The following is a 27,200-nucleotide window of genomic DNA, read 5'->3' as shown; positions in this document are numbered from 1 at the left end:
AGACTTAACACCAAAATCGACACTTTGAAATATTGCTTTATAAGAATATGAGGGGATTTTGAGTCATCTCTCGTCATTTTTGTCTCCTACCTTCCCACTAATAGCTATTAAACCCTTTTGTTTGCAGGGGCTTAGAGATCTCGCAGGTAAATAGCTAGAAATTTTGTGAAAATTGCCCGCTTCCGTAAAACAGAGAAGTCAAAATTAGTGTCTCTGAAGCGAAGTTTTCAGTGTTGCCTGAGCATGGTTTAGTGTGCTGCTAACTGGTGTTAGTGCATACATTGGCTGAGCAGTCAGAAGTCAGGGCAGCTCAAGGACTCAGTGCGCAGGTCAGTGCGTGCCTCCATCTCTGTGTGTGTTGCAGAAAGGAGTGGAAGAGTGTACAAGGTAGCTTAAGATACTGCAGGAGGCTGAGGAAACAAGATGAATAAAAATGGAGCTGTTGTGGTGGGGAAGGCCATAGAGATACAGGGAACAAATTCTTTTTTTTCTGGGAAAAAAGGCAAATGTCATTCTTCTCTTAACTTGGTTGTTCTTAAAGGCACTTCTGTTGCGGGTGGGAGTCAGGGAAGCAGATTTAGAAAGTTCCTTTCTTTTGGCCCATGTTTTAGCACCTATTTCATTTCTCAATTTGGAGGGTTTTTTTAAGGTAGGGATAGTCTTACATAGGTTGAAATCTGTCTGATGCTCTGTACTTGATTATGTCTTGCTTAAAATTAGGAAAATGAAAGCACCAGTAAAAATATTACTATTCTTACTCATTATATCAAATTAAGCTTGGTGGTAATTTTATCTTACACATTTGATTTTTAAAACCATGTGTTCTTAAACTTCCTCTTACTGTGTTTAGCAGCCTAGCATGTGTAATGTTTTCAGCTGAAGCTGATCTGAAGCTGTGATGAAGTCAAAGTTGGTGACTGGTCTTGGTCAAGTCAGTTGCTTATGAATGCCCTGTTCACAGGAGTAAATGGCACTTCCATAGTGAGTGCTCAGCAGCCTGTGTTGATGGATATCATGAAGCAAAATGAATTACCTGTCAATCTCTATTTCCCTGATCCTTCACGAATATAAGATAAATGTTTGTCATTCTGCTGTCAAGGCCATGAAATTTCATTTCCTTTAGGAAATGTGGAGAAGATAATGAGTTCTTAAATAATGGGTTACAATCAAATGGTGTGTTTTTAATCATTAAGTCACTGCCTAATTCAGTGACACATGTTTAGGTTGGAAGCTCTTTTTGAGAACTACTAACTTGTTGTAAGTAGAGCATAGTAGTTCATTAGTACATAGGCACATTTATGAGATGTCTTTTGAGTACTTTCAATAGAATGTCATAAAAGTACTGAAAACTTGCTTAATTTTCTTGTATGGTGTAGTCTCCCTGCACAGAACTGGGGATTGTGCCAAATGAATTTTAGTCTCTGAATTACAGTCTGGTATAAATCAGAATACAGAATGGCTAATGGTTATTTGGGTACTGTAGCTAACAGGAATGATTAAGAGCAAATAACTTTTGAGAAGTTGTTTTGTTTTTATTTATGGTGTAATGTCTGTTGTGAGTTAAAGAAATAGCATTTTGGCAATGCTGCTGTTTGAGTGAGTTTTTATGAATAATCTGTGGAAGGAATTAAATACAAGGCTAGTTGGTTATTAAAAGGATCGTAGTAAATGCATGAGTACCGATGTCTTCTAGTCAATGTACACTAGCAATTTGCAGCATGGATATCAAATTTGAAAATAATGCTTTCAAAGTAAACTGTCCAAAGAAGAGTAAAATGATTAAGGTGCCATGCAGTTGTCTTGTACAGGGTAGTGACAAATGGGGTGTATGGATTCCCTAAAGCAGTGAACTGTGACATTGCTGCTTTTATCTTATCATGTTGCAACTCCATTTTGGGTGCAAAGCTGCATGCCAGCTACTTACTAGTTCCCTGCAAGGCTTAAAATTAACTGCTTTGGGCATTGGGACTAACAACATTATTAACTGATTAGAGGGAGTTATGTGTTGCAGCTGTACTCTTGGGGCTCACTGCTGCTGGTGGAGGAGAGGTCTGCTTCTCTTCCCCCTTTGCCCCCCCCAATTTCCAGCCTTGTGGTGTCTCCTACTGTCCACTACCCCTGAGGCTTACCAGTTTGTTGCCAAAGAGACTGAACCTGCTGTGTACCATCTTGCCAGGCTGGCGCTTTGCCAAACCTCCGTTGAGTTTGCTCACTGAAGGGTGAACAGGAGAGGCAGAACAATGGTTTGGATTGGGTAGAGCAGACTGCAGTGAGAGGAGTAGGACATTCCCCCTGCCATCTCTCTATGGTGAGGTGTTGAGTCAGGTTAAGGTGTAATACATAAATTTTAGCATAAAGATTTTGTGTAACAGTGGCTTTATTCTGGCCAGGGAAATTAAATTACTTTAAATAGCAAGTCAACTTTGTGCAGAACAAGTTTATGGTGAAGACTGGAGGGAATAAATTAACAGGCTCTGGTTATTCTGCCCGGGTTGGTCAGCAGGCCTTTAAAAAGATTCTGTTAACGGGCCACTGCTGCAAGTGCTGCATGAGGCAAGGAAAAGTTTCTGAATGCATGTCCCAGTAATTCCTGTGAAAGAAGAATTTGGAGTGAGAGACACTGAATTTGGGATATCTTTCTCTGACTGAATCTTGAATGATTCAGAAATTGCAAAGCCTTCCTGGGTTTTTGTTCGTTTGTTTTCAGACCGTATAAGCTGGAGCTAGAGCAAAGTCCCTGGGTTTTTTTGTTTTGTTTTGGTTTGGTTTTTAATAAGGCTTTGCCACAACAATGTTTTAGGAATGATAAATAGCAATAATATTTTGCTGGTGTGGTAAAACATAATGCCGTATGACATGATTAATATTATGTAATCTTAGAAATTTATGTCTTTAAGGAACAGCTGCAAAAATATTTGTTATTTTAATGAGAATGTTTTTATCCAGTGCCATACAGTTGTTTTACTTGTACTAAAATTAATTCTACTGATGTATTTTTATTAATGTTGTAGGATATAATGTATTTGTTGGGCATGTCCAATTTTTATGGCTCATTTAGCAAAATATGAATATCCTGCTGATGACAGAATTTAATATGACAGTTTAACAGAAAGATTATTCAAGAACCCATTAGATGGGAATTTGAACGATGCAGTAGATGTTAGGTTTCATATTTACAATTGCCTTTGCAATTTCCGAAGCTCACTTCTTTTAGAAACGCTTACTAGACTGTTGTAACTTTATTTGTACAGAGGCTTACTGCTCAAGAAGCAGTTTAAGGATCTTTTACAATTGGGAATAAACTTTCAAAAATGAACTACTGGACTGCTCTGGTCCAGGTCATTGATTGCATGTACCTGGCACAGTGAGGCAGTAAACCTTAGTTAAAGAGATTACGAGTTCTGCCATAAGGCAAATAAGTTGTAGCTAAATCTTTACCTGATGAATACCATGGGGAAAAAGAAGTGTCATTAACGTAGTAAAGAAGTTTTTTGTTGTCTAGCAAAGCCTTTGTTAGATGGAAAAGGCATTGCTTCTTGCTTGGAAGAAAGACTTACTCTGTGCCCTGTGATAGAAGGAACTGATAGATCAAGGTAGGCGTGGGTTTCGTGTTTGGGTGAAGGTGGCTGAAACTCGTCTCCAGTTGCAGGATGGTCTCTTAAGAAGCTGGATGTTTTGCTTCAGCTGTCTTTTGAGTGACAATTTGTGAATAGTAGGTTCGTAACTGAGCGCAGTCAGAAAGCTGGCATGTGTTATTTTGTTATATTAAAAATAAATTGATCGATAGCACTTCCTCATCTTCACTGCCTTTACAAGTATTTACTGAGAAAAGGTTTATTTTTCCAGGGATGTTAAAGTTATTTTTTAGCTTTTTAAAAATAAAGCCTGCTTAGTGTATTTTAGCATACTGTGGTTTAGTTAGCAGTTGTCAGTGTTCCTGGCACTCATTGTTAGGTCTAGGGAAGTTTGATACTTCCATTAGAAAGATTTCTGTGTTTTTAATGCAGTAATGTAGCTGCATTGCATCAGGCCTCGTTGCACTGATGATCTCTAATTGCAAAGGGAATTGAAGTATATAGTGTATCTAGTGTGAGCAGGAGGCTGTTGCCTATATTTGTGTTGCATTTCTCTCTTTTTTTTTTTTTTTTTTTTTTTTTTTTTTAATAAGCGGACATGATTTACTTGATTTTGAACTGTATGTTAGTTTGCAGGGTCATTTTCTAACTCGTAGCAGGCCCCGTATGTGGGGCCATGCAAGTCATTGTGCCAGCATTTTACAGCACAGCCAGGCCTGCCTGACTGCTCTGTGCTGCTCAGAGGGACAGTCCTGCTGCCCCTCCCAGAGACAGTGTGCTCACAGCTTTGCTTGAGTCAACACCGGCACTTCTCTGGCTTCATGGCAAGTTGGCTGAAGAAACTAAATTGGCAGAAAACTAATCCGGGAGGGGGGAGTGTTGGTGGAGTTAGTCTGTATTACTTTTCAGCCGTATCAGCAATCTAATCCAGCTGACTGTCCTCTCGTATGGGTATGAAAGCTTGCCAGTGTCACTAAGAGTAGGGGGAGGAAAACCAGGTCTTTGGCCTTTACAGAAAGACAAATGCAAATTTTTCTCACAGCTTAGTGTTTACCTCCTCCTCCTTTTGTCCTTTCCCTACTCAGATTTTTCTGAGGTGTACCTTTTTCATTTTACCAAATTATTGAGGTTTTCATAGTTGTGTGTTTTCTTTGCGTGTGCTTTTTTTCCCTGTCCATTTCAGGTGAATTTTGATGACATCAAAGAAGTGTGTTGTTTTTTTCTGCTTCAATTTAATTTTAGAGTTTCTTCTGTCCTACATTTGAGTTATTTTCTTGTAGAAATCATGGAACCTTTCTGTACTTTAATATCTGTATGTTTTTATAGAGGGGATAATACCTATCTGACATTGTCTTTGAAAGTTTGCAGGCTAAACTCAGAAGTCTTAAATAATACACATTCTTGATTTTGTTTTTTTTCTTCATTTTGGTATGTAGATAACAGTGCTTTATTGCAACCTGATGTTCTGATTATTGCAGCAAACCTGGAAACCTTCTCAAAGTGCTGGTTGTCTAATTTCCAGGTAGTTAGTCTAGGTTATTCTGTATGTAACTGCCTTTCAGCACTTTCTAAAAATAGATTTCTGTTTGTTTAATGCTGCTATGTTCTCAGTTGCAGAAGCTTAGCTGCTTTTTAATGAAGATGGATCCCACAGTGCATAACTAAGTCTAAATTCAGAAGTGTGCAAATCAGATGCATGATATACTGTGAGGTTTCTTACTGTGTTTTGCCTATCTTATAAAACTCTTCCAGTGTTCAGAATTTGAGATCATATGTGATCAACATTGCATGCTGATTTGCCACAGAAATTGTATTCTGGAATTCTTGTTCCAGTGTTCTCTTCCTTGAAATGGCTTGTTAGCTTTATATTCTTTTTCACATTTTGAGAGTGAATTGGCGGTTCAGAAGTTGTCCCTAGACTATTCTAACTTTTTATCCTCCAGTTTTTCCTATAAAATAGGAAGATAGCTCTCCTGTATTCACCTTTCCTATCAAAACACTGAAACTTTCTTCTCCCTTAGTGAATTTTTAGTATATCTCTAGTCTAACACTGGAAGTCTTATGTAAGTAGAGAATTATATATTTTCATAATGCTAGAGATGAAAAAAACCCTTTTTTGTGTATTTGTTTCTTTTCCTTTGTTGTTGGGTCCTGCTTTTGATGTTATTTAAGTTTTTTTACTTGTGTGGAAAGTTTGAGTGGGTGGCAGACTTGCTCAGAGAGAGAAAAGAGGGAAAGTGATTGAGGTACTTCATTTTGGAAGTGTTTATGGTGATGGTGCAGTTGCCTTAGGTGATGCTTTGTACTTATGAGTAGTCAGTGGTTTTGCTTGGCTGCTGGTTGAAATCACATGGGTTGGAACCTCCTGTCCAAACCAAGCCCAGTTAGAGCAGGTTCTTCAGGGCTTTGTTCAATCTCCATGACCTCTCGGGTCAACCTGGTCCACTCTTGAGCATGCTCATGATTAAAAAAAAAAAATAAAAAATCCTTCATTGAGTTGGAATTTTCTTCTCTCCATCTGTCGTCCAGTGCCTCTTGTCCTTTTGCTGTGCATCTCTGTGGAGAGTTTTGCTTTATCTTCTCTCTGTCTTCCCGTTAGGTAGTTGAAGATAGGAAAAAGGACTCCTATTACCCCTTCTGAAGGCTGAATAAACCTGGCTTTTTTAGCATGTCCTTATATGTCATGTGCTTGATCCCCCTGGCTGGCTTCACAACCCTCCACTGAACTTGCTGTAGTGTGTCCATGTCTTTGTTACACTGGAGAGCCCAAAACTGAATGCTGTACTCTGCTTACAGTTTCATATGGAATTGCCATGTGGAGAAGAGTCACTTCTCTTGACTGCTGGCTAAACTTTTGCTAACCTGTCATGTGGTTGGCCTTCCTTGCCATGAGGGTGCTTTGCTGGTCCATGTTCAATTTCCTGTCCATTAGGACCCTCCGATCCTCTTGAAGAACTGCTTCCTAGCCAGTCGTCCCCCAGCCTGCACTGCTGCATGGGCTGATTTGGTCCCAGATGTAGGACTTTGCATTTCCTTTTGTTCTTGTCAGCCCGTTTCTCCAGCCTGTCAGGTCCCTCTGAATAGCAGCCCTAGCTTCCAGTGTAACAACTGCTTCCCCCAGTTTGGTATTGTCAGCCAACTTGCTGAGTGCACGTGGTCCCAGCACCCACATTATTAACAAAGACATTAAACCATATTAGCTCCAGTACTGATTGCTGAGGGATGCCAGCAGCTGGATTTGTACTGGTAGTCATTGCCCTTTGACCCCAATGGTCCAGCTGGTTTTCCTGTCACCTTTTTATTTGTTTATTCATTCAGTCCATATCTCTCAAGTCTGGCTGTAAGGGCCCTGTGGAAGAGCATGTCAAAGACTTGCAACACCCATTGCTGTCCCTTACCTACACAGCCAGCCGTCTCACTGTAGAATGCAGTTGGGTTAGTTTGGAACAGTTTATTTGCTCTTGGTAAATCCATGCTGGCAGTTCACCTTCTTGTCATCGTGTAGCTGGGAATGGATTCCTGGAAGATTTGAACCATAACCTTACCAGAAGCCTGTAGTTCACCAGATCATCCTAGTTGCCCATCTTGAAGACAGGTATGATGTTTTTCCAGTCATTGGGAACCTCTCTCATGCCATGACCTTTCAAAGATAACGTAGAGGAGTCTAACAGTGTAATTGACAAGCTTCCTTAACACCATCAGATACATCCTATGGACTTCTATGTCTGCAACTGGCTTAAGTGTTCCTTTATCTTATCTTCCTCAACAATGGGTGATGTTGCATGCCTGCAGATTGTGCTGGTAGAACTGGGAGGTCAGAAGGCAGAACTTAAACTTAGCACTGAAATCTGGAGTGGCAAAAAAAAAAAAAAAGGATCAAGTTCTTAAATTTTTTCCGTGTCATTTGTCAGTATGTTCCTGTCTCTTTGAGCAGTGGGCCCATATTTTCTGTAGCATTCCTTTTGCTGCTGGTGTAAATAAAGAAGCTCTCTTGAAGTACTTCTGCATTGTTTTCTGATGCTGTCATAAGGGCAGCATCCTTGGGCAATACCTGTACGTCTCTTTTGGGAGAACTGGTAGAAAAGATCAAGAAACACTAGTGGTCAGTTGTGTTGTTACCACTGCTGTCTTACCAGAAAAGCTTTCAAAGACATTGCAAAGAAAATGTTTAACATACTTCAAAGCTCTATCCTCCTTTTATCCTACTCTGTTACTCCTTGTTAATACTTAGAAAATGTTAAACACGGTTTGGCAAATGATCAAACTTACAGTTCTGCGTTCTTGAGTCCAGTCATTCTACGTGATATTCTGCACTGTAAGCAACGCAATGTGTATGAAATTCCTGAAGAAAAAACCCCAGTCATTTATCAGAATATGCAGATGATTTTCTATCTTTGAACTACGGACCTCTTATAAATGGTTTTTCTTTGCAAACTTTTTGTAAATTAAATGAAAGAATATCTATACTTTGTGTCTGTTACACTGTTATCATAGAACTTTACTACTGAACTCTGTGCTTCATGTAATCGCTCATTGTCAGTTTATGATTACTGCCTATTATTGGAAGTGGTTTTGACAGGTTTTTTTTTTGCGTCTGTAGCTAAGTTAGGGAGAGGAGAGTTAAAGCATCTTCTAAGCAATTGATCTCTCAATATGTACATATAAGCATAGGTGAGGTTGTGCAGATTTCTTTGGTATCCTTAGTGCTTAAAATCTCAGTTCCTGGATGCCCCTTACCTCTGCTCTGCTGTCACAGCTGTGCTGTGATAGTGTTGTTGAACAGAGGAGGGAATTGATATGGTTGAAAAATATCTTTACCCCTCCCCTGCCACTTAAGTTATTTTTGTCTGACTTAGTTTCCTTCCCCAGGTTTGTTCTCAGTGAAAAAACAGCTGTGCTGATATACGCAGAGTGCAGGACAGGAGCAAGAAGCCCCATCTTTTAGGGAAGTGTGAGGGGTGTGTAAACCCATTCCTGTAGTGCTGCTTCAGAATGTGAAAATGCAACCTCACTGTGGGTACACAGTTGATGTACTAGAGCTGATGGTAAAATACTAAAGCTGGAAGATAAAAAGCTGTTTTGCTTAGAAGCCTGAAGAAGCCTGTCTGAAAGAATAATGATGCAACCAAGAAAGTAAAACAATTGAAAAATATTTCTGTGTCAGATTTTTATGAGTACTTGTATCCTCTTAGCAATGTATGTGATGACTCTAAATGAACAACAGATTATACAGCTTAGAAGCATTCTTTTTAATTTACTTAAATATAAATCTGGATGAAGGCAATGATTCTGAGCACATTTAAATTAATTTGCATTTTTGTGTGAATGCTGCAGTATCTGACAAGTTGGTTGCAGTTGCGATGGTCTAAGCATTTGTAAGATGAAGCCTGTATTACTACTTCTTTACCAGTGTAACTGGGGAGAAGGAATGTAAACTTCAGGTCCTCCTGGAAAAACATCTTGGTCCTGAACCAAACCTTTGTTTGATATAGGTTTCATGTCTAGGTTGGCTCTTGAACACACAGAGAGGTGATCTCAGCAGACAAAAGATTGGTAAAAGCTTTTGTGTATTGTAATAGAAGCCTTAAAGTCTCTACTTTCTGGAGGTGGCAGGGAGTTCTGGCAATCCAGTGATACATCTGGAAAGCTTGCTTTCCTAGAAAAGCTGGTCTTCGTGCGGCCAGTAAATGCATCTGGCATCTGTGGTGGGTTGACCTTGGCTGGACACCAGGTGTCCATCAAAGCTGCTCTATCACTACCCCCCCCATAGCTGGACAGGGGAGTGAAAATATGACGAAAGGCTCATGTGTTGAGATAAGGACAGGGAGATCACTCAGCAATTACTGTCATGGGCAAAACAGACTCAACTTGGGGAAATTAGTTTAATTTATTGCCAATCAAATCAGAGTAGGATAATGAGAAGTAAACCCAAATCTTAAACCATCTTCCTCCCGCCCCCTCCCTTCTTCCCAGATTTCTCTACCTTTTTCCCCTGAGCGGCACAGGGGGATCAGGAATAGGGGTTGTAGTCAGTTTGCCATGTGTCATCTCTGCTGCTCCTTCCTCCTCACACTCTTCACCTGCTGCAGCGTGGGGTTCCTCCCATGGGAGACAGTCCTCCGTGAACTTCTTCAACATAGGTCCTTCCCATGGGCTGCAGTTCTTCATGAACTGCTCCAGCATGGGTCACTTCCACAGGGTGCAGTCCTTCAGGAACAGACTGCTCCAGCGTGGGTGCCCCACAGGGTCACAAGTCCTGCCAGCAAACCTGCTCCAGTGTGGGCACCTTTCCATGGGTCCACAGATCCTGCCAGGAGCCTGCTCCAGCACAGGCTTCCCATGGGATCACAGCCTCTTTCAGGCATCTGCCTGCTCCGGTGTGGGGTCCTTCACGGGCTGCAGGTAGATCTGCCCCACTGTTAACCTTCGTGGGCTGCAGGGGAATTGCTGCTCTGGCACCTGGAGCACCTCCTCCCCCTCCTTCTTCACTGACTTGGGTGTCTGCAGAGCTGTTTCTCTCACATGCTCTCACTCCTCTCTTACAGTTGTGTTGCACAGGTGTGTTTTTCCCTTCTTAAATATGTTATCACAGAGGTGCTACCACTGTCACTGGTGGGCTCAGCGTTGGCCAGCAGAGGGTCTGTCTTGGAGCTGGCTGGCATTGGTTCTATCAGAGATGGGGGCAGCTTCTAGCAGCTTCTCCGAGAAGTCACCCCTGTAGCCCTTCCCCCCTGTCCCTGGCTACCAGAACCTCACCACATAAACCAAATACAGCATCATGTTGAAACCAATAATGAAATAGGTATGTTTTTCTGGTCAGCTGTAACATAGATTCATATGGAATGATAGACCTTAGAGCACAATGTACAAGACATGCAAAAAAATCTTCTAAGATGATATCTTCGGTTGGATACTAGCACTTTACTAAATATTGTGTATCACTCCTCACTTCAGTGTTTTAGACAGGCAGAACTTTAAAGGTTTGGTTTTTTTTTTTTTTGCAAATGCACAACTTTACTCTGACTTCATGGAGATTCACTGTGAACTTTTTCCCTCTTATTTAGGAATTGCTTAATGACACTATTGTATGATAGAAACTCCTCCTAAAGAAGTTTACAAAAGAGTCCACAGAACAGTAACTTAAAAGTGTTAATCTGCTTTCTGCTGTTTTTTCTACAAGCATACTTTGGTTTGTAATCCAAAAATTGTTAATTGGTTTTTACACAAAAAGACTGTATGGGGATTTCTGAAAGGCTGGCTTCAGGACGTAGTTAATAATGCCGTAAAAGTTGTAATAAAAAGTAAAATACAAATCATTTTTTCAGGAAATTTTTTAATTGACTTTTAAAAAATGACATGTAACTGATCACAATTGTTTAAAAAAAGCAGTGAAATATGTTAGATACATCTGTTAAGATGTCTGTTTAAATTCCATCTAGTTTCTTGGTCTTAGGATTGCTTATCTTCCTTGGTATAACAGCACCAAAGGGAGCTTGTAGTGGGAAGAAAAATTGTCATTGCTAGTGAAATCTGCTCCAGCATGCTGCCTTTCTTGGGCAGAGATATAGCAATTAACTTCTATTGGCTCAATATTTTAGGGCCAGTTCTGCTTATTTGAATATTTTCACCTTCTGGGTATGAATGATTAAGATGGCCTTGATAGTATATGTAGTAAAAATTTCCACACAGAGGTTCCAAATTTAAGTCTTACTACAAAGTAGTTAGAAACTTAGCCTGAGTGACAGATGACTTGTTATCCCTGTTAAAAAAAAAAAAAAAAAATCCTATGTAGAATCAGGTCCCAAGTGACCATTGAGATCAAGAAATTCAGTTAGGTGAACAGTCTGGCTAACATGATGGTATACTTGTAGATTTGTATTTTTGGTAGGACCAAGAATGCTAGAGAGAGTGAAAATTGATGCAGAGCTGGCATATTAAGACTATTCTTCTGTGGACAACTGAGCTGGTCTGTAGTGATGGACAAAACATGCAATACAGAAATGCTTAGTTCAAAAAATGGAGTACAGAAAATCTTAGAGATTTTTTGAAAAGGAACTGAAAGATGCAGCCAGAGTGTAAAATATTTGCAGACAGCTTGAGAGTTATTAAAGACACCATATTGGAGGCTTACAGCACATGCATGCTGCTTGTTTAAATAGGCTTCAAAAGGCCCCCCAAATGTTGTCACGGCTAAACAGCAGGGTAAGGTGGAATATCTGAAATAAAGCATTGTCCTTTTGAGTCTGATCTTTTGTCCGAATGATGAAAATAGAGAATAGTAAAAAAGCTGGTGGATTTAACCTATATATAATGAGGCAGGCAAAAAATTTTTTGATTAATAACTCCCAACAGGCATAAAAACTTATTGTTAAGTATTTCATCAAACTCAGCAGAAAAGTTTCTGGAGTATCTGTAGGGTCAGTAGACAACTGAGTTGTAAAAGCAGCTTTGGAGAATGTGAGGTCATAGCTGAAAAATGGAATTGCTTGCATCCACTTTGACAGCACTTACAGAGGTCTCTGTGATAGAATATTTCTTAAGAAGGAATGTGGTAGGGTGTATGACTCAAAATGAAACATCAGTGAAAGAAATCGCAGTGCTTCAAGCAAACAATGGACAAGGCAGCAGGATCAAATGGCATTCATCCAAGTGTTGTGAGAGGAGCTTGGGGATAAAGGAGCTAATGACTGTAGCATGTTACTTGTTGGTTAGCATCATCTTTCTGCTACAGGTAAAGAAGTTCACCACTGTGATACTAACTTTTTAAAAAGGCTGTGGAGGTATTTGAGGAACTTTATATTAGCGAGCTTTGTGACCATACAACCCAAATTCATAGAAATTATAATAAAGACCAGAATTAATTTCATCGTTCCCTCTGTAAAGTCCTTTACCAAAGACTTTTGGAGAGAGTAGGTTGCCTCTGGATAAAATGGAAAGTTTTATAAGGAACAACTGGCAACAGATGGAAAGAGAGGGCAAAAGTGGATCATTTTGTTAATAGAAGGAGTAACCAATTGAATTCCACAAGACTGTGTTAACATTGATGCACAGATACAAAGAACAGGGTTTGATAACAAGGTGACAAAGTTTGTAGATGTTGCAGTTTACTTGGTTTAGTATAATGGCTAGCTGTTTAAAGAAAATTGCGGATGCTCAGGTTTTGGGTTATGTGGGTTAAAATCATGTCTGAAGTTCAGTGTAGGTAAATGCAGAGAAATCTAGGTGAATGAGAAGTAGGAAAGAGAATTTTTATAGACAGTAATTGGCTCTGAACTGGTTCCTGCCGATCGCGAGTGGAAGATGAAGTTAGCTAGTACATGAAGATCAATGCAGTTCTCCATGGCAGTGAAAACAGCAAATCCAGTGTTGAGACTTAGTAGGAAAGAAATAAAGAACAAACCAGAAACATCATGCTGCTTCTATAGAAATTCATGGCACGTATGCATCTTGAATGTTCCTCATAGTGTTGGTATCCTCACCTCAAAAAGGGTACAGTAGACAGAAGAGGTTCAGAGAGAACCATTGAGAGTGATTTAAAGGCATCAAACAACTTTTGTATGAGGAAAAATTAAAATGACTCAGTTGTTTTTCTTTTTCTGCCTGGGAAAAGGATAGCTGTGGAAGAACACAACAGAGATCTACACAATTATGAGTGAATAGGGAAGGATTACTTACTACAGTCTTCCAAAGTAGAAGAACTGGAAGAGTAAAGTACTAAGTAGGAGCGAAAGATGCCAGATTGAATCAGGACAAACAAAAGGAGATTCTTAGTCATATAATGTATAATTAAGCTGAGGTACCATCTGCTGCAAGATTGATTCTGTAAAGTAGGGTTGATTTTAAAAAGCAAGTGGGGAGAAGAAAAGTGCTAGCAAAGCATTAAACACAAAAATACCATCCATGGCTCAGGAAGTCCTCAGTAGATGCAAGTAGCTGGAAGCAGAGGTTGAATATACAATAAATATTTCTGTGTGCACTGTTTATACTTTACTGTAGACATCTGTTGTTGGTTGTGATTTTTTTTTTCTTTTCTATCAAAACATAGAGTTGCACTCATTATTTCTAAATGCATTTCCAACTATGTAAAGAAAAACATAGTAAGAAAGGAGAAATGTAAATTATACCAAGATCAAAGCTGCTGCAAAGTTTGTCATACAGAATTTGTGTGAGACAGCTCTTAGTCACAATAATTAGGGCCCGGTGTGAACAGGGCCTTGCTTTAATGAGTGGTGTCTCCATGCTCTGGACCTCCCTTGTTTAAGAATACCCCCATGCCGTCATGTTATATGAGAATGTCCATGCTGTTGGATATTGCAGTAGATAAATCTGAAATTTGATGTAGTGTGACTGTTTTCGGAAAATTCAGTTCTTACTTAGTTGATGCTAACACTGAAATTTTACTTAGCATCAGATGTTAATTCAGGTCAGTGTCAGATGTTCAATTAAAAGAAAAGTATTATCTTGAAATTGTACTTGGGGCAGTTCAGAACTGTTGCTTTTGTACGGAAAATTAAATATGTGCTTGAGTATTAGACATTTAAATAATAAATGTGAGGACCCTTTCTGCGCATGGCATATAATTCATATCTGAGAAGGAACCCTTAAATTTACAGGTGTCAGTAAAACAGTTGAAATCCTTGTAAAACTACCCCATGTCATTCTTTTTAATACCTTGCTAACTCTTTGCATTAGTAACCAAAGCGTTGACAGATACTCACTTGTATTTAAGAAAATGAGTCACCATGGCATTGATGAACTTATTTTGTCAAATGACAGTTAAGCATTGACATAAAGAATATAAATACTTGGGGGAGATATATGCATCTGGTTTACTCCTGTAGTTTGTGTTGATTAATAACTGATCTTGAAATCAAGACTTATCTTAACTTGTTCTCATTTCAGCTTTGGATAGATCGCAGTCCAAGAGAGATGGAGGTTTTAAAAATAATTGGAGCTTTGATCATGCAGAAGAAAGTGAAGGAGATGCAGAGAAAGAGTAAGGATGCTTTTATTTAGGCTATTGAAAGTATAAGTGTCTGTTTATAAATAAATACTTTGTTGTAATTCATTAATAAGAAACAATATATTATATCTTAAAAATTTCAGTTATTAAGAAAAATGGTTTCAAATAAGTGATTATTTTAAATAGTATTTCTGTATAAGAATGTATTATAATGTCAATTTAATTGTGAAAATGGGGATCACAACATAGGGCACAGTACATTTCAAGAGTGTCGCAATTGTCTTTGGAGCTACTATGTAAATCCAAGGAACACAAACAAGAAATATGTCAACACGCAAAGTAAGGAAATGGAAAGGTAGGGCGTCCAAGCAGCTTCAACTTTTCCTTCAGTGGTGGTGCCACTCAATACTTCACAGTTATGCTTAAGGTACTTCAGTGGCTGTAGGCCTATGGCAAGTTAAACTGAGCTTAAAAGACTGTGTAGGTTTTTTCTCCCTTGTGCTTATCTCACTGGATAGAGTTCAGGCTGTTTGTCCAGTTTGTTCCCTGATCATTTATTTCTTTACTTAGTATGTTTGGATTTCGACTAAAACTTAAACTCTGTATGTGTAGTTTGAATACATACTTTGTCCTTGTGATGTTTTATGGATACTAATAAATTTTCTTGATATTCATGTATTTATTTCCAAAAAGACTAACAAATTGCTAAAAGAACAACAAGTTTCATGCGTGAAGAATGCATGTTAGCTTTATTTGTTGTTCTTAGATATTTGGAGAGTAGGACCTGCAAGTTTAAAAAGTATGGCATGGTTCTCTAGTAAGGAGAAACTGAATCCTGTTAAAAAATAATTCTTATATGGATTTGTCTTGTAATATTCTGCCAAATATTCTGTGTTGGAAGGGAGATAGGGAAGTAGACACATAACCACTTAGGCTGCAGCAGCAGGCTCTGCTGTAATCTTACGAAAACATTAAGAAATGTGATGTTTTAGTCATTAAAAAATGAGTTCAGGAGTTCATGGAAGTTGTGAGGTAAGCATTAAGTGAGTCAAACCAGAATTGTATCAGAAGTTAAAACCACTTTTTAAAAGATTCTCAAACTAAGGACATTTTAGTTTTATAAAATTAAGCTTGCTTTTTTCCTTAGCAGTTTTACGTTCGTTTCTGGTGGACAGTAATATGTTTTAAGTGTAGTGGCAGTACATGCAATACAGTTAGTATTTGCTTTTCTTCAGAAATAAAAGTAGCTCACGTTTGTAAGCATAGTAGTTTACGACTGTTTTCCATCTGTCTCCAGCTGATGTTGACTTGAGATATGTATAGTGTAGTGATGCTAAAAAAAGAGAAGTTTGAAAAACTGATCATGGAACATATGCTTTACATAATTGTATCTAATTTTAAGATGTTATTTCTGAGTGATTTTTTTCATTCCTTTCAAATATTCTGTACAATAAACAGTTTTCCCATAGCTAGTATTGAAATTTTATTACCTACTTGCATCAGTAATTTGTTTTTATACTTGTGAATTATGCAGAATCTTATCTGAAAGTATAGATAAAAGAGTAGTTAAAAATTTATTTAAATGGGAGATCCTGCCTTTTTTGCTTACCCATCCTCTGATACCATTTCAGGCAACTTCTCACTCCCTCTGAAAGAGCTATATGTTTTAAGCTGCCCACATATTTACTTTCAGGAACACCTGTCTTTTTTGTCTTGATGGGATTTGTAAGCGTTGAGCATTCTGAAATAATTTGTGCATTTTGCTTTTCTGATAGCATTTTTACTTTGTATAACAAAATGGTGACAGAAGAGAATCTTTAGAAAACAAATGATTTGACAATAAATTGTCCTGTCCTTTCTAAATTCGCTTTAGCCTTAGCAGAACATTTCAAAGATTAGCAGTTTTAGTTCATAGAATTGTTCCAGCTTAAAGCTTTGTGTCCCTCCAGTATTTTAGGTATGCTAGGCGTTAAGTATGTATTCTGGCAGTTTGTAAAAAATGTCGTTCATTATGGTATGCTGGTAGTTACTAGCAATGCTTGTAACTTACTGCATTTCTCTGTGCAGAAAGGTGTAAATCTGAAGCAAGCATCTGGATGCATCTCATGCTTGTTGTTGAGGCACTAGCATTTTAGTGTCTGACCTTATCACAGCTTTTTGCCCTCTTAATGGCAGACAGACAGTAAGTTTGTTTTGAATGGGCCCAAGAAAAACATTCCAGCACTTAAAGGCTTGACTGTGTTCTTGTATTACCCCACGAGACCTCTGCTAATGTTGTTGGTCAATACTGGATGTCTGCTTGGATTATCTTTCCCCAGTGAGATGAACACAAAATATGTGGCTAATGACCTCCTGCCAAAGCAATTTTTAGAATAGGTATTCTAAAAGAAGCATGTCGTTTAGCTTATTTGGGGAATTAGATAGGCTGTGTCATAGTGGTAAGGTGTCAAGTAATGAACACAAAAAGAGCTTTTGTAACTGAAGAAGATTTGGAAGAATAAATGATCACCCAACACAATATATAAATTTTTAAATGCTGCTAGAGTTGATACTTGGCATGGAACCAGAGTTACGGAAATCCAAAATGGTAGTTGACAAGTATCTTGTCCCAAAGTAAATGCCTGCAGATAATCTTCAGTCCACTTGAAAAAGGAAAAGTACTATTTGTGATGATTTACAAGATTTGATCTACTTGAGGTAGCAATCAAGTGATAGCAAGTGACTTGAGACTTTTCTTGCTTTGTACTTGGAGATCATAGAGAGGGAGAGGAACCTTTATGTAGAGCAATAGAAAAAAAAGACCAATAGGTCAGTTAGCATGCTGAAACCTGTGTAGACCATCACAGAATAAATGATGGAAATTATGTGTATCTTACATAGCAGAAGACATGGAAGGATGGAATACTTAAGCAAATGTGGCCAAAGTAATATATTAATTAAATTAATTTCTGGAATTAACATGTTGTAAGATGCTTTCTAGTTTTACAGATGGTCTTGAAGTATCTTGGATAATTTATATTTACTTCCTTTTAAATATCTGGGTAAATGTTTTTGAAATATGTCTCAATATGTCCCACAGTGGTTTTGTAGACTGATGGGCCCAATGTTCTCTTGGCTGTCATACTGGTTTTTTAATAGTCCAGACTTGGGCCTTCCACTGCTATGTGTTCAGTAATAGCCTCATCAAAAAGACTGAATACAAATAAATGGGTCTGTTTAATTTATTTGTATTACAGTATCCTTTCTTGACTAACATTTTCTTTCAAAAAGTTGTAATTTTTTTCCCCTTTTATTTAGGGGGATGAATTGAACTGCTTGTTCCCTTGTGTTCCTGACTGGAAAAGCAATGATACTTTTTTTTAAAAAAAATATTTCTGTTTAGCTTTTTTCTAGTACTTTATTTCTTTTTATTCCTTTCTCAAAAAAGCCCACATATTTATACAGATGTTTTATGCTTCTTTTGTGACCCTTTTAGTAAGGCAATTGATAAAGAACTTTTTGTTCAGAGCCTCAGTTCTTAATTTTTAGCAGTTTTAGTTAAGGTTATTTTTAACGAGATGGCATTGTGCGGGAGTTGAATAATACCACTGCTTCTCTTGTGCCTCTGGTATCAGGGCTTTTTTTAATGTGCTGTCTGCTACCATGTAATTTAGGATAAAGAATGTACACAGTGCACTGAGAGAGGAAGTATGTCAGCCTCCTGTTCTATATGTAAGAGGTTCCAGAAAGAAATTCCAATTATGTTTGAAATGTGACTGGGTCAGTTGGTAGTTGGTAGAAATATGCTTGCAGCTCATTGGAGTGATCAGATCAACAGAGGTTTAAAGTTTGGGTTGCTTGTAGATAGTAAATAGGTCTATTCAATTGAGGTATCTAACTAGCTATCGCAGAGTTCGTAATGTTTTAAAACATTGAAGAAATGGTAAGTGATGAGAGATAAGTAAACACACTATTTTTGTTTTTCTTGCTCAGTGCCTACACTTGACTATGTAATTATGAACTCCCCTTTGGGAAAGAACTATGTTCACCTAAATTACACCCCCCACCCCCCAACCCCCCCCCCCCCCCCCCCAATTTTAGTAAAGACTTAACTACTTTCATTTGTTACAAAATTTCAATTAATGGCCTCCTCCCAGCAGGACCACTGACGGTTCATTTCGGTAATGTTTTAATATTATTGTCTGGTTTGTGGGAGTGTGGTATAGTGGTTTCGTTTTTTTTTTTCCCCTGTCTGTATAAATTGCATCTTTTAAGCAACTGTGAGCATGTGATACATGAGCAAATAGACATTGCTCAGTTGCTGTATTCTACTCTCTGAAAAAACAGCCTTTCAGGTACTGATGCATATTCTTTGCATTCCTTAAAATCTAAAAAATACCGGTTCTTTAAAAACATCCGATTCCCATATGTTTTTCTAGTCATGTCATCTTAGTTGCATCATAAGGGTTATTCTTGTTCAGTTTCATTTAAGGATTTTTTTCAGTATTTTGTTAATTTGCAGGCTGTTACCTTCTCTCTCACCCACCCAAACACCCCTTGTTAAAATAGTTGCAGTGTTGTGGCATCTCGAATCCCTAGAAGTGTAGCCACTTTACAAGGACGTTTCAAAAGTCATCGTGATTTTTCCACAGGCTGGAGCTGCAGGAGGAAAACATATCTAGAGGTGAAATGATCTGGCTAGGTTAACACAGTAGGTGAATGCCAGAGCTGCAGGTACCATAGGTTGCTGTTCATGTCTGAGCTGCAGGAATTTGTTTATTCTTTAGGATCTGGAAATTTTCTGAAATTGTTAAACTCATTGCTTTCTGACGAAGGGTTGAGAAAGCTCAGTGAGCCTCCCTTGAAAGAATAATCTATCCTGAAAGAGAGTTTAAAAAAATTTTACTGTATTTTAAAATTGTAATATCCATGGACAGTCTGGACAGAAGCGCAACTATACTCTTTTGTCTGTGACGCTTTCTATTGGAAATAAGTGGTGATCTAGTACACTGTTCATTTACCATTATACTCCTAGATTTGTTGTCGTCTGTAAACGAAAGGAAAATAACTACAGTGCTGCTAACTAAATGTTGTCATTGACATCATTCTTCCCATATCAAAACCAGCTCTGTGCACAGTCCAATCTCCTGAGTTTCAGGGTCTGCAGTTCTCACCGTATGACTCAAGAAGATTTTATTTTAGTTTGTTTGATGTAGGAATATCTGTATTGCATAAGGTGGAGGAATAAATTGTAACATGAAGGGAAATCTTGTACATGGAAGAAGTTTTTAGGAAATTGAGGGGGCGGTACCGAGTGGTTACCTTACTAAAGTCAACTGTGTGTTGCACCTGCAGCCGAGAAATGTTTCCACCTTCACCTCCATCATTGTTAACTTCTGCCTGAACGATCTTAATTAAAAAGCCCAAAACCATGCAATTACAAGTTGGCTAAAAGATGTATTGTTTTGTTGCGGCCAAGACAGGAGTAACCGTACCAGGATTGATGAGAAGGGATTATCTGCAGGTGGCTTCTCTTGGAAGCAAGAACGTAATCTAGCTGCTGTCAGTATAAAATGTATGATTGGGGTTTTAATTTAAATACTTCAGATTATTTGAGGATAATTGCTTGTTACTGAAAAGAGTACATTTTCACAGTATCATGGGGTAGGGGTTTTTTTTTGTATCTTCTTCAGCATTATAATGGTTGAAGATTACAGACAGAGGAGTACTAAAGAAACACATTTTAATGAGCAGTTGAGCCAAACTGAATATATTATTTTTAGGAAGACATATTTTGACAGTAATTGCTGTGGGATGAAATTTAGTTATACTTAAGTTCTTCTCGTAAAGCACTGTGAAGTTTGCAGTTTTTAAACCACATACTTGAACACTGATATGCGTGAACAAACCAAGACTATGTTTTGTAGGTCAATTTAGTATTTGACTCAGTTTATGCATAGGGTTGTGTAGAATCTTTCATGATGTCAGTAATATTGCCGTAACAATATTGAAGGTTCAATAGTATTCTCTATTTTGAATTAATATAATCTTTTTAATTTTGCTTTTTGTGAAATAATTTCATGTACGTTTAAAGTTCAAGTTCACATAATACATCCCAATCGCTATGTTGCCCACTTTATGTTCCTGTTGTTGTAGGCATATATATACAAGGTGTATGTGTTGCATTTGAATTTAAATAGAGAAGGAAAAAAAAGCCCTTTGCATGTTTAAAATGTTTTGTGCTATTGCATTACAATGTATCTGCTTTTGTCTCCCACACCTGTCTAGTGAGGCAAATCTGCTCAGCATAGATGACAGTGATGGGCCTTTCAGTCCCAATGAAGAAAGGAAGGCAAGTACTCCGTTTATCTCATAGTGAAATTGTATCTTTAAAGCTTGCTAGGTTCTTAAACGCTGTTGCGTAGTCATCTGTGCCTTATTACAAAATGAAAGTTGATTTAACAGCATATGCTCAAGCTGCCTATCTGCCTACCCTTAATGTTTTTGTTCCTCTTACTCTTACAGATCTTGTTGGTTTGTATAGTATTCTGAAAATATGAGCATGAATAACTAGTTTTAAGTTTAGACAATTATCATTAATGGGATTATATTTTTTAATTTAAAAAATTAATCATTATATCCCATGATTGCTTACCTGTCAGATTCCCAATTTCATATGCATATATATGTGTGTGTATATATAAAAGGAGAAGATACATATGCAAAACCCGTGCTTTTTGTGGCTTTTTATGTATACTGAAATAGCTTACAACTGCAAGGTGCTTCATAATACTTTGAAGATACTCATATTTTGTTTAGTAAGGAATCCTAGTGAGTACAGGTGTAGGTGGGGTATATTTTGCACGAAATTTGATACAAAAGCAGTCTGAAAATGAAACCAAAGTAATATTTATATAAATATTTTATAATTAATTTTTTCCTTTTAACTTTTATACAAGTATTTTAACATATGTGAATTCTGTTGTTACAGTCACTTCGTTGTCGGCCTGGAGCTGTTGGCACCAGTGGTGATTCCATAAAAACATATGCAAGGCGAGGCAAAGCTGGAAGCTTGAGACTTTTTAAAGGGAACTCAATTGGCCTCAACATGATGGGAAATAGCAAGAAACTGAGGTACTACATCCAGTTTTGTGTGTTTACTTACCTACTTGATCATTGAATATAAATCGATGCTAAATTAACAGAACTTGCAGTAATTTGCATTACCTGCTGTGCGTTTAAAGAAGGTATGCTGTTCTGTGCTTCTGAGCAAAGATAGAAAACTAGATTGTTAAAGTCTTCCCTCTTCCAGAATGTTAAATAGCACATTAGTAAAATACCAGAAGATTATTAAAACAAAGTTAAAGCATTCACTGGCAAACCTGTCAGTGCCTTACCAATGTTGTCTGCATGTGCTGTTGTTTCCTCTGTACAGTGCTAGCAGCTAGTAGAATGTTTCTTACATCCCCATCAAAAATTTCTTCTTTCCGTTGCTGTGAATTGTCAAGGTTAACTCAGGATGAGTTTTCTGTTTTCCTTACTGCAAAATATCATTTCATTTAGGAGTCACAGACTATTCCTTTAACGGATCCAGCAGATATCTGTGCTCCTACATGATAGCTTGAGATTGTCACTTGCATTTAGAGCTGACAGGGGTAGTGTTTAAGTATTCAGTGCTGTACTTGCTTGTTACTACCATCCCTAGCTTGTAACAGATCGATCTCTATTTAGTAGACAGTAAAAAAGTGATACATTTGTGTAACTTTCTCTGTGAGTGTTTCATATGGCTAAAGTGCACTCAGTTGGGCCAGTCATCGAGTACCTAACCCAGGCGTAGCTGTATGAGGGGTGTCCTTGTCTTCATTCTTGCGTGCTGATCCATAGAACATTGTTGGTTAGTGGGAACGTCTTGCCACACAGTCACTTGAGGAAATAAATCCTTGAAGTTCTGCATGGTATATGTGTTTTCCTACAGTTCTGATCTTTGAACCTCACGTGCAGGGAACAAATCCAGAATTTCCAGTCTGGGCTGGTGGTCCATCAGTTTGATAGAGAAGAATGAATACAAGAATTGTATATACTTCAGTCAAAATAAGGACTCTTCTTGCCTTGATGTTGTGGTTGTAACCTGTTCGGACATATTAATCTTGTTGAATTTCACAACCTAGGTGACCACCCGCTATCTTAACCAAACGCCATCAATACCACTAATTTAGTTTTTCTGTAGCTTGTGGATGGTCTTAAATAAATAAATAAATAAACAAAAAAAAAAACCCAACAAACCAAAAACAAAACTAATCCCCAGAGATCCAGAATGGCAAGTTACAGGTTAAAAGTTGTGCCTTTGCACAGGGCTTTGTTATTTTTGAACACGTTCAAGTGCTGCTTTGGCAACTCTTGCTAAATCTGAGCATGGATATTTCCTTCCATCCCTTTTTTTAATTCTTTGTACATTTCCACAAATTAGTGCAGTAGTTCATTATCCTTGATTTATGCTATGCAAATGATGCTTTGTGTTTCAGTCTTTACTTTTTAGTACACACAACAGATTTATAAGATTATATACAGATTTCTGGATTGCTTTCTCTTGAAATTGGCCAGTTCTTATGAAACCTCATCACTTATTTACCTTAAAAACAAAAAGACCTCAAAACAAGAGTAGTAAAGAAGCCCATGCATGTAAATTATATTTGTTGTTTGTTTTGAGTGCACCTAACCATTTAAAGTAAGATTCTTCTAATCCTCTGGAAAGTAGAATTTAATTCTGTCTGTGGGATCTGTAGTGAAATCCAACCTTATTACATAATTTTTCTCCCTTTTCTATTAAAGCAGTCATACTGGACTGTGTATGTGTGTGTTTTTCTTAAATTCCAGAAAGGTATGTGGGTTATTATTTTGTTTTTAAGGTAAATAATTGCTGAGGTTTTTTTAGACAGTCTAAGCATTTAGTTCAGACATTCAGTTACTTGGATTGGGACTGTCTTTTATTGACAAATACTACCTTAAAAACCTAAGACCTAGTATGATTTATAAAATTCAACTAAAAAAGGAATACCAGTTGTGTGTATGTTACCTTACTTAAAGGTCACATCATCTGCTTTGAAAACAGCCATCCACCTTCTGTCTAGTACTGAGCTGCATGCTGAATTTAAATGGAAAATACAAATATCGACCTTCTTACTAAGCTGTCATTAGTGAAGGAATTTAGTTGGTAATAATGGATGTGTGTAGGCCACTGTGACTGCTGTAAACACTTAAAACCATATAATCATTAAGGTTGGAAAGACCTCTAAGATCATCAAGTCCAACAGTCAACCCAGCACCACCATGCCCACGAAACCATGTCCCAAAGTGCCACATCTACACGTTTTTTGAACACCTCCAGGGACGGTGACTCCACCACTTCCCTGGGCAGCCTGTTCCAATGCTTGACCACTCTTTCGGTAAAGAAATTTTTCCTAATGTCCAATCTAAAGATCTCCTGGCGCAACTTGAGGCCATTTCCTCTCGTCCTGTCACTAGTTACTTGGGAGAAGATGTTTGCTTAAAACTCATACTACTAGCATTATTTAACTCCTTTTCACATTTTGGTCGCAAAGTCTGCTTGGAAATACGATTATGCTGTAAGTGATTACCTTGATTTAATACATTAATTGTGATAGTGTTGTATCCTTCATAACACATGTATCACAACAAAATTCCCAAATCCATAAAGGTTTGTGATCCAGTCACTGTCTGTAGTGAAGATTGGTGGTGTGTTCACTTTGACATGCAGGACAGAAAGAGCTTAATAATTACCCTTTCAATATTTGGCCATTTCAATTAGAGAAAGTTCTGAATGTTGATCATGCGTTAAGCTACTGAATTAAGTGCAGGAAGATCAGATACTTGAGATTATTGAGCCATTCATGGTGATTTTTATCACAAAATTGAAGTATATTTTCTTTTTCCACCTTGTATGCAGAATAGGGATTAAAAACTCTTTAGATCAGTGGCACTTCACTCAAATTAGTATTATAGTACAATATTCCCTAAAATTCAGGGAATGAGTGATAAGAAGAAGGGATATGCAAGGACAGTGAAGAGACATTTTCCTTGTACCACTCCCCTTACATGTACTACAGTTTAAACCAACCAAAAAGTTATCATCTATTATCTGGTTAAGCAAATCCAGTATCAAATTCTAGCTTAACCCTAATAGTTTCGTTGGGGGTTTGGTTGGTTGGGTTCTTTTTTTTATTATTATTCATGAGGTCTTACTTTAAATGGCTTTTATCTTTGCTAGTTTTTAGTAACTTGTATGAAAATTTCTCATATTGTCCCTTTTAGATTTTTTTTTAAATTTTGTAATATTCCATAAAAAAAGTTTGATGAACAGCAGAATTAATGTAGTCTGTAGTTATGTGCTGTGTTCCTGAAACGTCGTGCTTTCATTGCCTCTAGATCCATCCCTTTGCCCAGTGCCGGATTCCTCTGTGCTTTGCCTTTTGAATCTGTGGTGTTAAGAAGTTTCTCGGATGAGTTGACAGAATGTGATAATGTAACCTTGTTTCCGTCAGAACCTAGGCTTTAAACGATTCTGTGGTTTCTGAGATCATGTCAAGGAGACATATATCGTTAATATGTTGTAAGTTCTGTGAGACTTCCACAACATTTGTTCTTTCAAGGAACTTTCTGACCATTACATTAGGGTTGTATATTAATTTTCTTGAAAGTGTGCTGAAATTTGCAAACCCAGATTTCAGTTCGGATATACCCGTTTTGCGGCTTGCTAGGGCTTGATGATTAAATTTTCTGGTGATTCTGTCTGCACTGGGTATGTTCTATTCAAAGAATCACAGAATCGGAGAATGTTAGGGGTTGGAAGGGACCTCGAAAGATCATCTAGTCCAACCCCTCTGCCAGAGCAGGACATGTATATAAAGAACAGGATTGTAGAGCAGATTGTGTTTTACAGCTGTCCTACTTGGAAGAATATCTGAGACCATATGAACCATTTAAATGTGCCATCTAGAACAGTCTGCTTTGACTCAAATCTGATCACCCAGCAGGCTGTGATATTCTATTCCAGCACCTACTGGACTTTCTCACTACTAGAGTGTGAGGCAGAAAGCAGAAGCGCTGCTTAACAGTGTTTTGTGCTGCAGGGACACAAGACTTAGAGTTTCCCACTCATGATAATTTGGCAAAGCTCAGATTCAACAAGTAAAATGATAAAACGTGAGATTAGGTGTGTTTATAGACTTGCTTGGTTGTTTAAGCTGCTTAAGCATCTGAGAAGGCTTTCCTGCACTCTGCTTGTGTTTTCTTTTCTAGTGTCTCTTTCAAAGACATTGAACTGGAAACCAGAGAGGATTTGAGACATCCTAAAGTATTTAGGGCAAGTAGCTGCCAGCTTTTTATTTCTCAGGTGACAAAATTAAACAGAAGGTTGGCTGTAAATTGGTCTGGATGCTGACTAACCAGCTGGAGTTGCATAGTCTTGACTTGGAAGCATGTGGGATGGGTGTGTTTAGCTTTCAAGAGGTTGGTGGTTGAATAGGATGGTATTAGGTTTAGTTTTGAAGAGTTGAACTGTTAACTCAGAACATTTATGTTTCTAAACTTCATGTTCTAGAAAAGAGATTGATAGGTCTTATTTTGTTATGTTCATGGTTATGTTATGATCAGTCAGATCATAACAGTCATCATCTGATCAGTCAGAAATACTCCAAAAGCTTCTAATACTGACTTACGATACTCGATGTAAGGCTCCCAAACGAGTTTGTAGTGCTAAACTGAAAGGAAACTTAAAAAACAAGCTAGCAGTTTGTTCCCTTTCACCTTTTGGGGGAATGTAGAGGAAGGATTAGGAATTGGTTGCCAGCTTTTTGGGGAATTCTGGTACTTCAGGTTTTTTTCATTGTTCATAATGGGACAAACAGCAGGAGCAAAACTTCTGTTGGGTATTTCTGAGAAATATTTTGAATCAGTCAGAATGCTCTTTTACATCATTTTATTTAGTGCAATTGGAATTTCCAAGCAATTACAAGCAAAATTTAAGCATTGCAAACAATTTAACAATTTGCATTATCATAGAATCATTAGGTTGGAATAGACCTCTGAGATCATAAAGTCCAACTGTTGACCTAATACCACCATGCCCACTGGTAGTGTTGTCCCAAAGTGCCACAACTACATGTTTTTTGAACACCTCCTGGGATGGTGACTCTTAGATGGTGACACTTCCCTGGGCAGCCTGTTCCAATGTTTGACCACTCTTCCAGTAAAGAAATTTTTTGACATGCTGTCTGTTAAAAGCTACGTATTTTTGGAACATTTCAAATGTAATATTGCATGTCCTGTCACAGAAATGTGCGGGATAATTGTTAGGGTCTAATGATCTTTGAAGGAGTACTATATTATTGATCTACAGTATTTTTATGTCAGCTTTTACTAGAGAGGATAATGGTAAGTAATCTTCTCTCAAGAACTAATTGTTTTACATAGTAATGCAATTGAAGTGTCAAAAGGCAACAAATGAATAAACCAAAGAAATGCTAAAGACATTGAGGAATATACTATCTTTGTGCAGTCCTGCTGAGATACTTGAGCACCTAAGAATGCTTCTCTCTTCTTTTTGAGATGTGTTGTGTTTTTTCAGTTACCAGCCATCTTACATCAATAAATGTTCTGTGTTTATG

General features: G+C 37.8%; 1 protein-coding gene across 1 annotated transcript in view; it reads left to right on the top strand.

Annotated features, from left to right (window-relative positions):
• Nucleotides 1-27,200, top strand: part of SENP6 (SUMO specific peptidase 6) — a 101,933-nt gene that overhangs the window by 22,832 nt on the left and 51,901 nt on the right. Inside the window, exons 4-6 of the mRNA XM_086460466.1 lie at nucleotides 14,478-14,571; nucleotides 20,806-20,869; nucleotides 21,509-21,651. Of these exons, the coding sequence (XP_086316592.1) occupies nucleotides 14,478-14,571; nucleotides 20,806-20,869; nucleotides 21,509-21,651 (301 nt within the window). The remainder of the gene's footprint in view (nucleotides 1-14,477; nucleotides 14,572-20,805; nucleotides 20,870-21,508; nucleotides 21,652-27,200) is intronic.

This window comes from Leptosomus discolor, chromosome 2, assembly GCF_034619465.1.
Source record: "Leptosomus discolor isolate bLepDis1 chromosome 2, bLepDis1.hap2, whole genome shotgun sequence".
In the NCBI taxonomy this organism is placed as follows: domain Eukaryota; kingdom Metazoa; phylum Chordata; class Aves; order Leptosomiformes; family Leptosomidae; genus Leptosomus; species Leptosomus discolor.
Note: the sequence above shows the minus strand (reverse complement) of the source record. Positions and strands in the feature narration are given on the sequence as shown.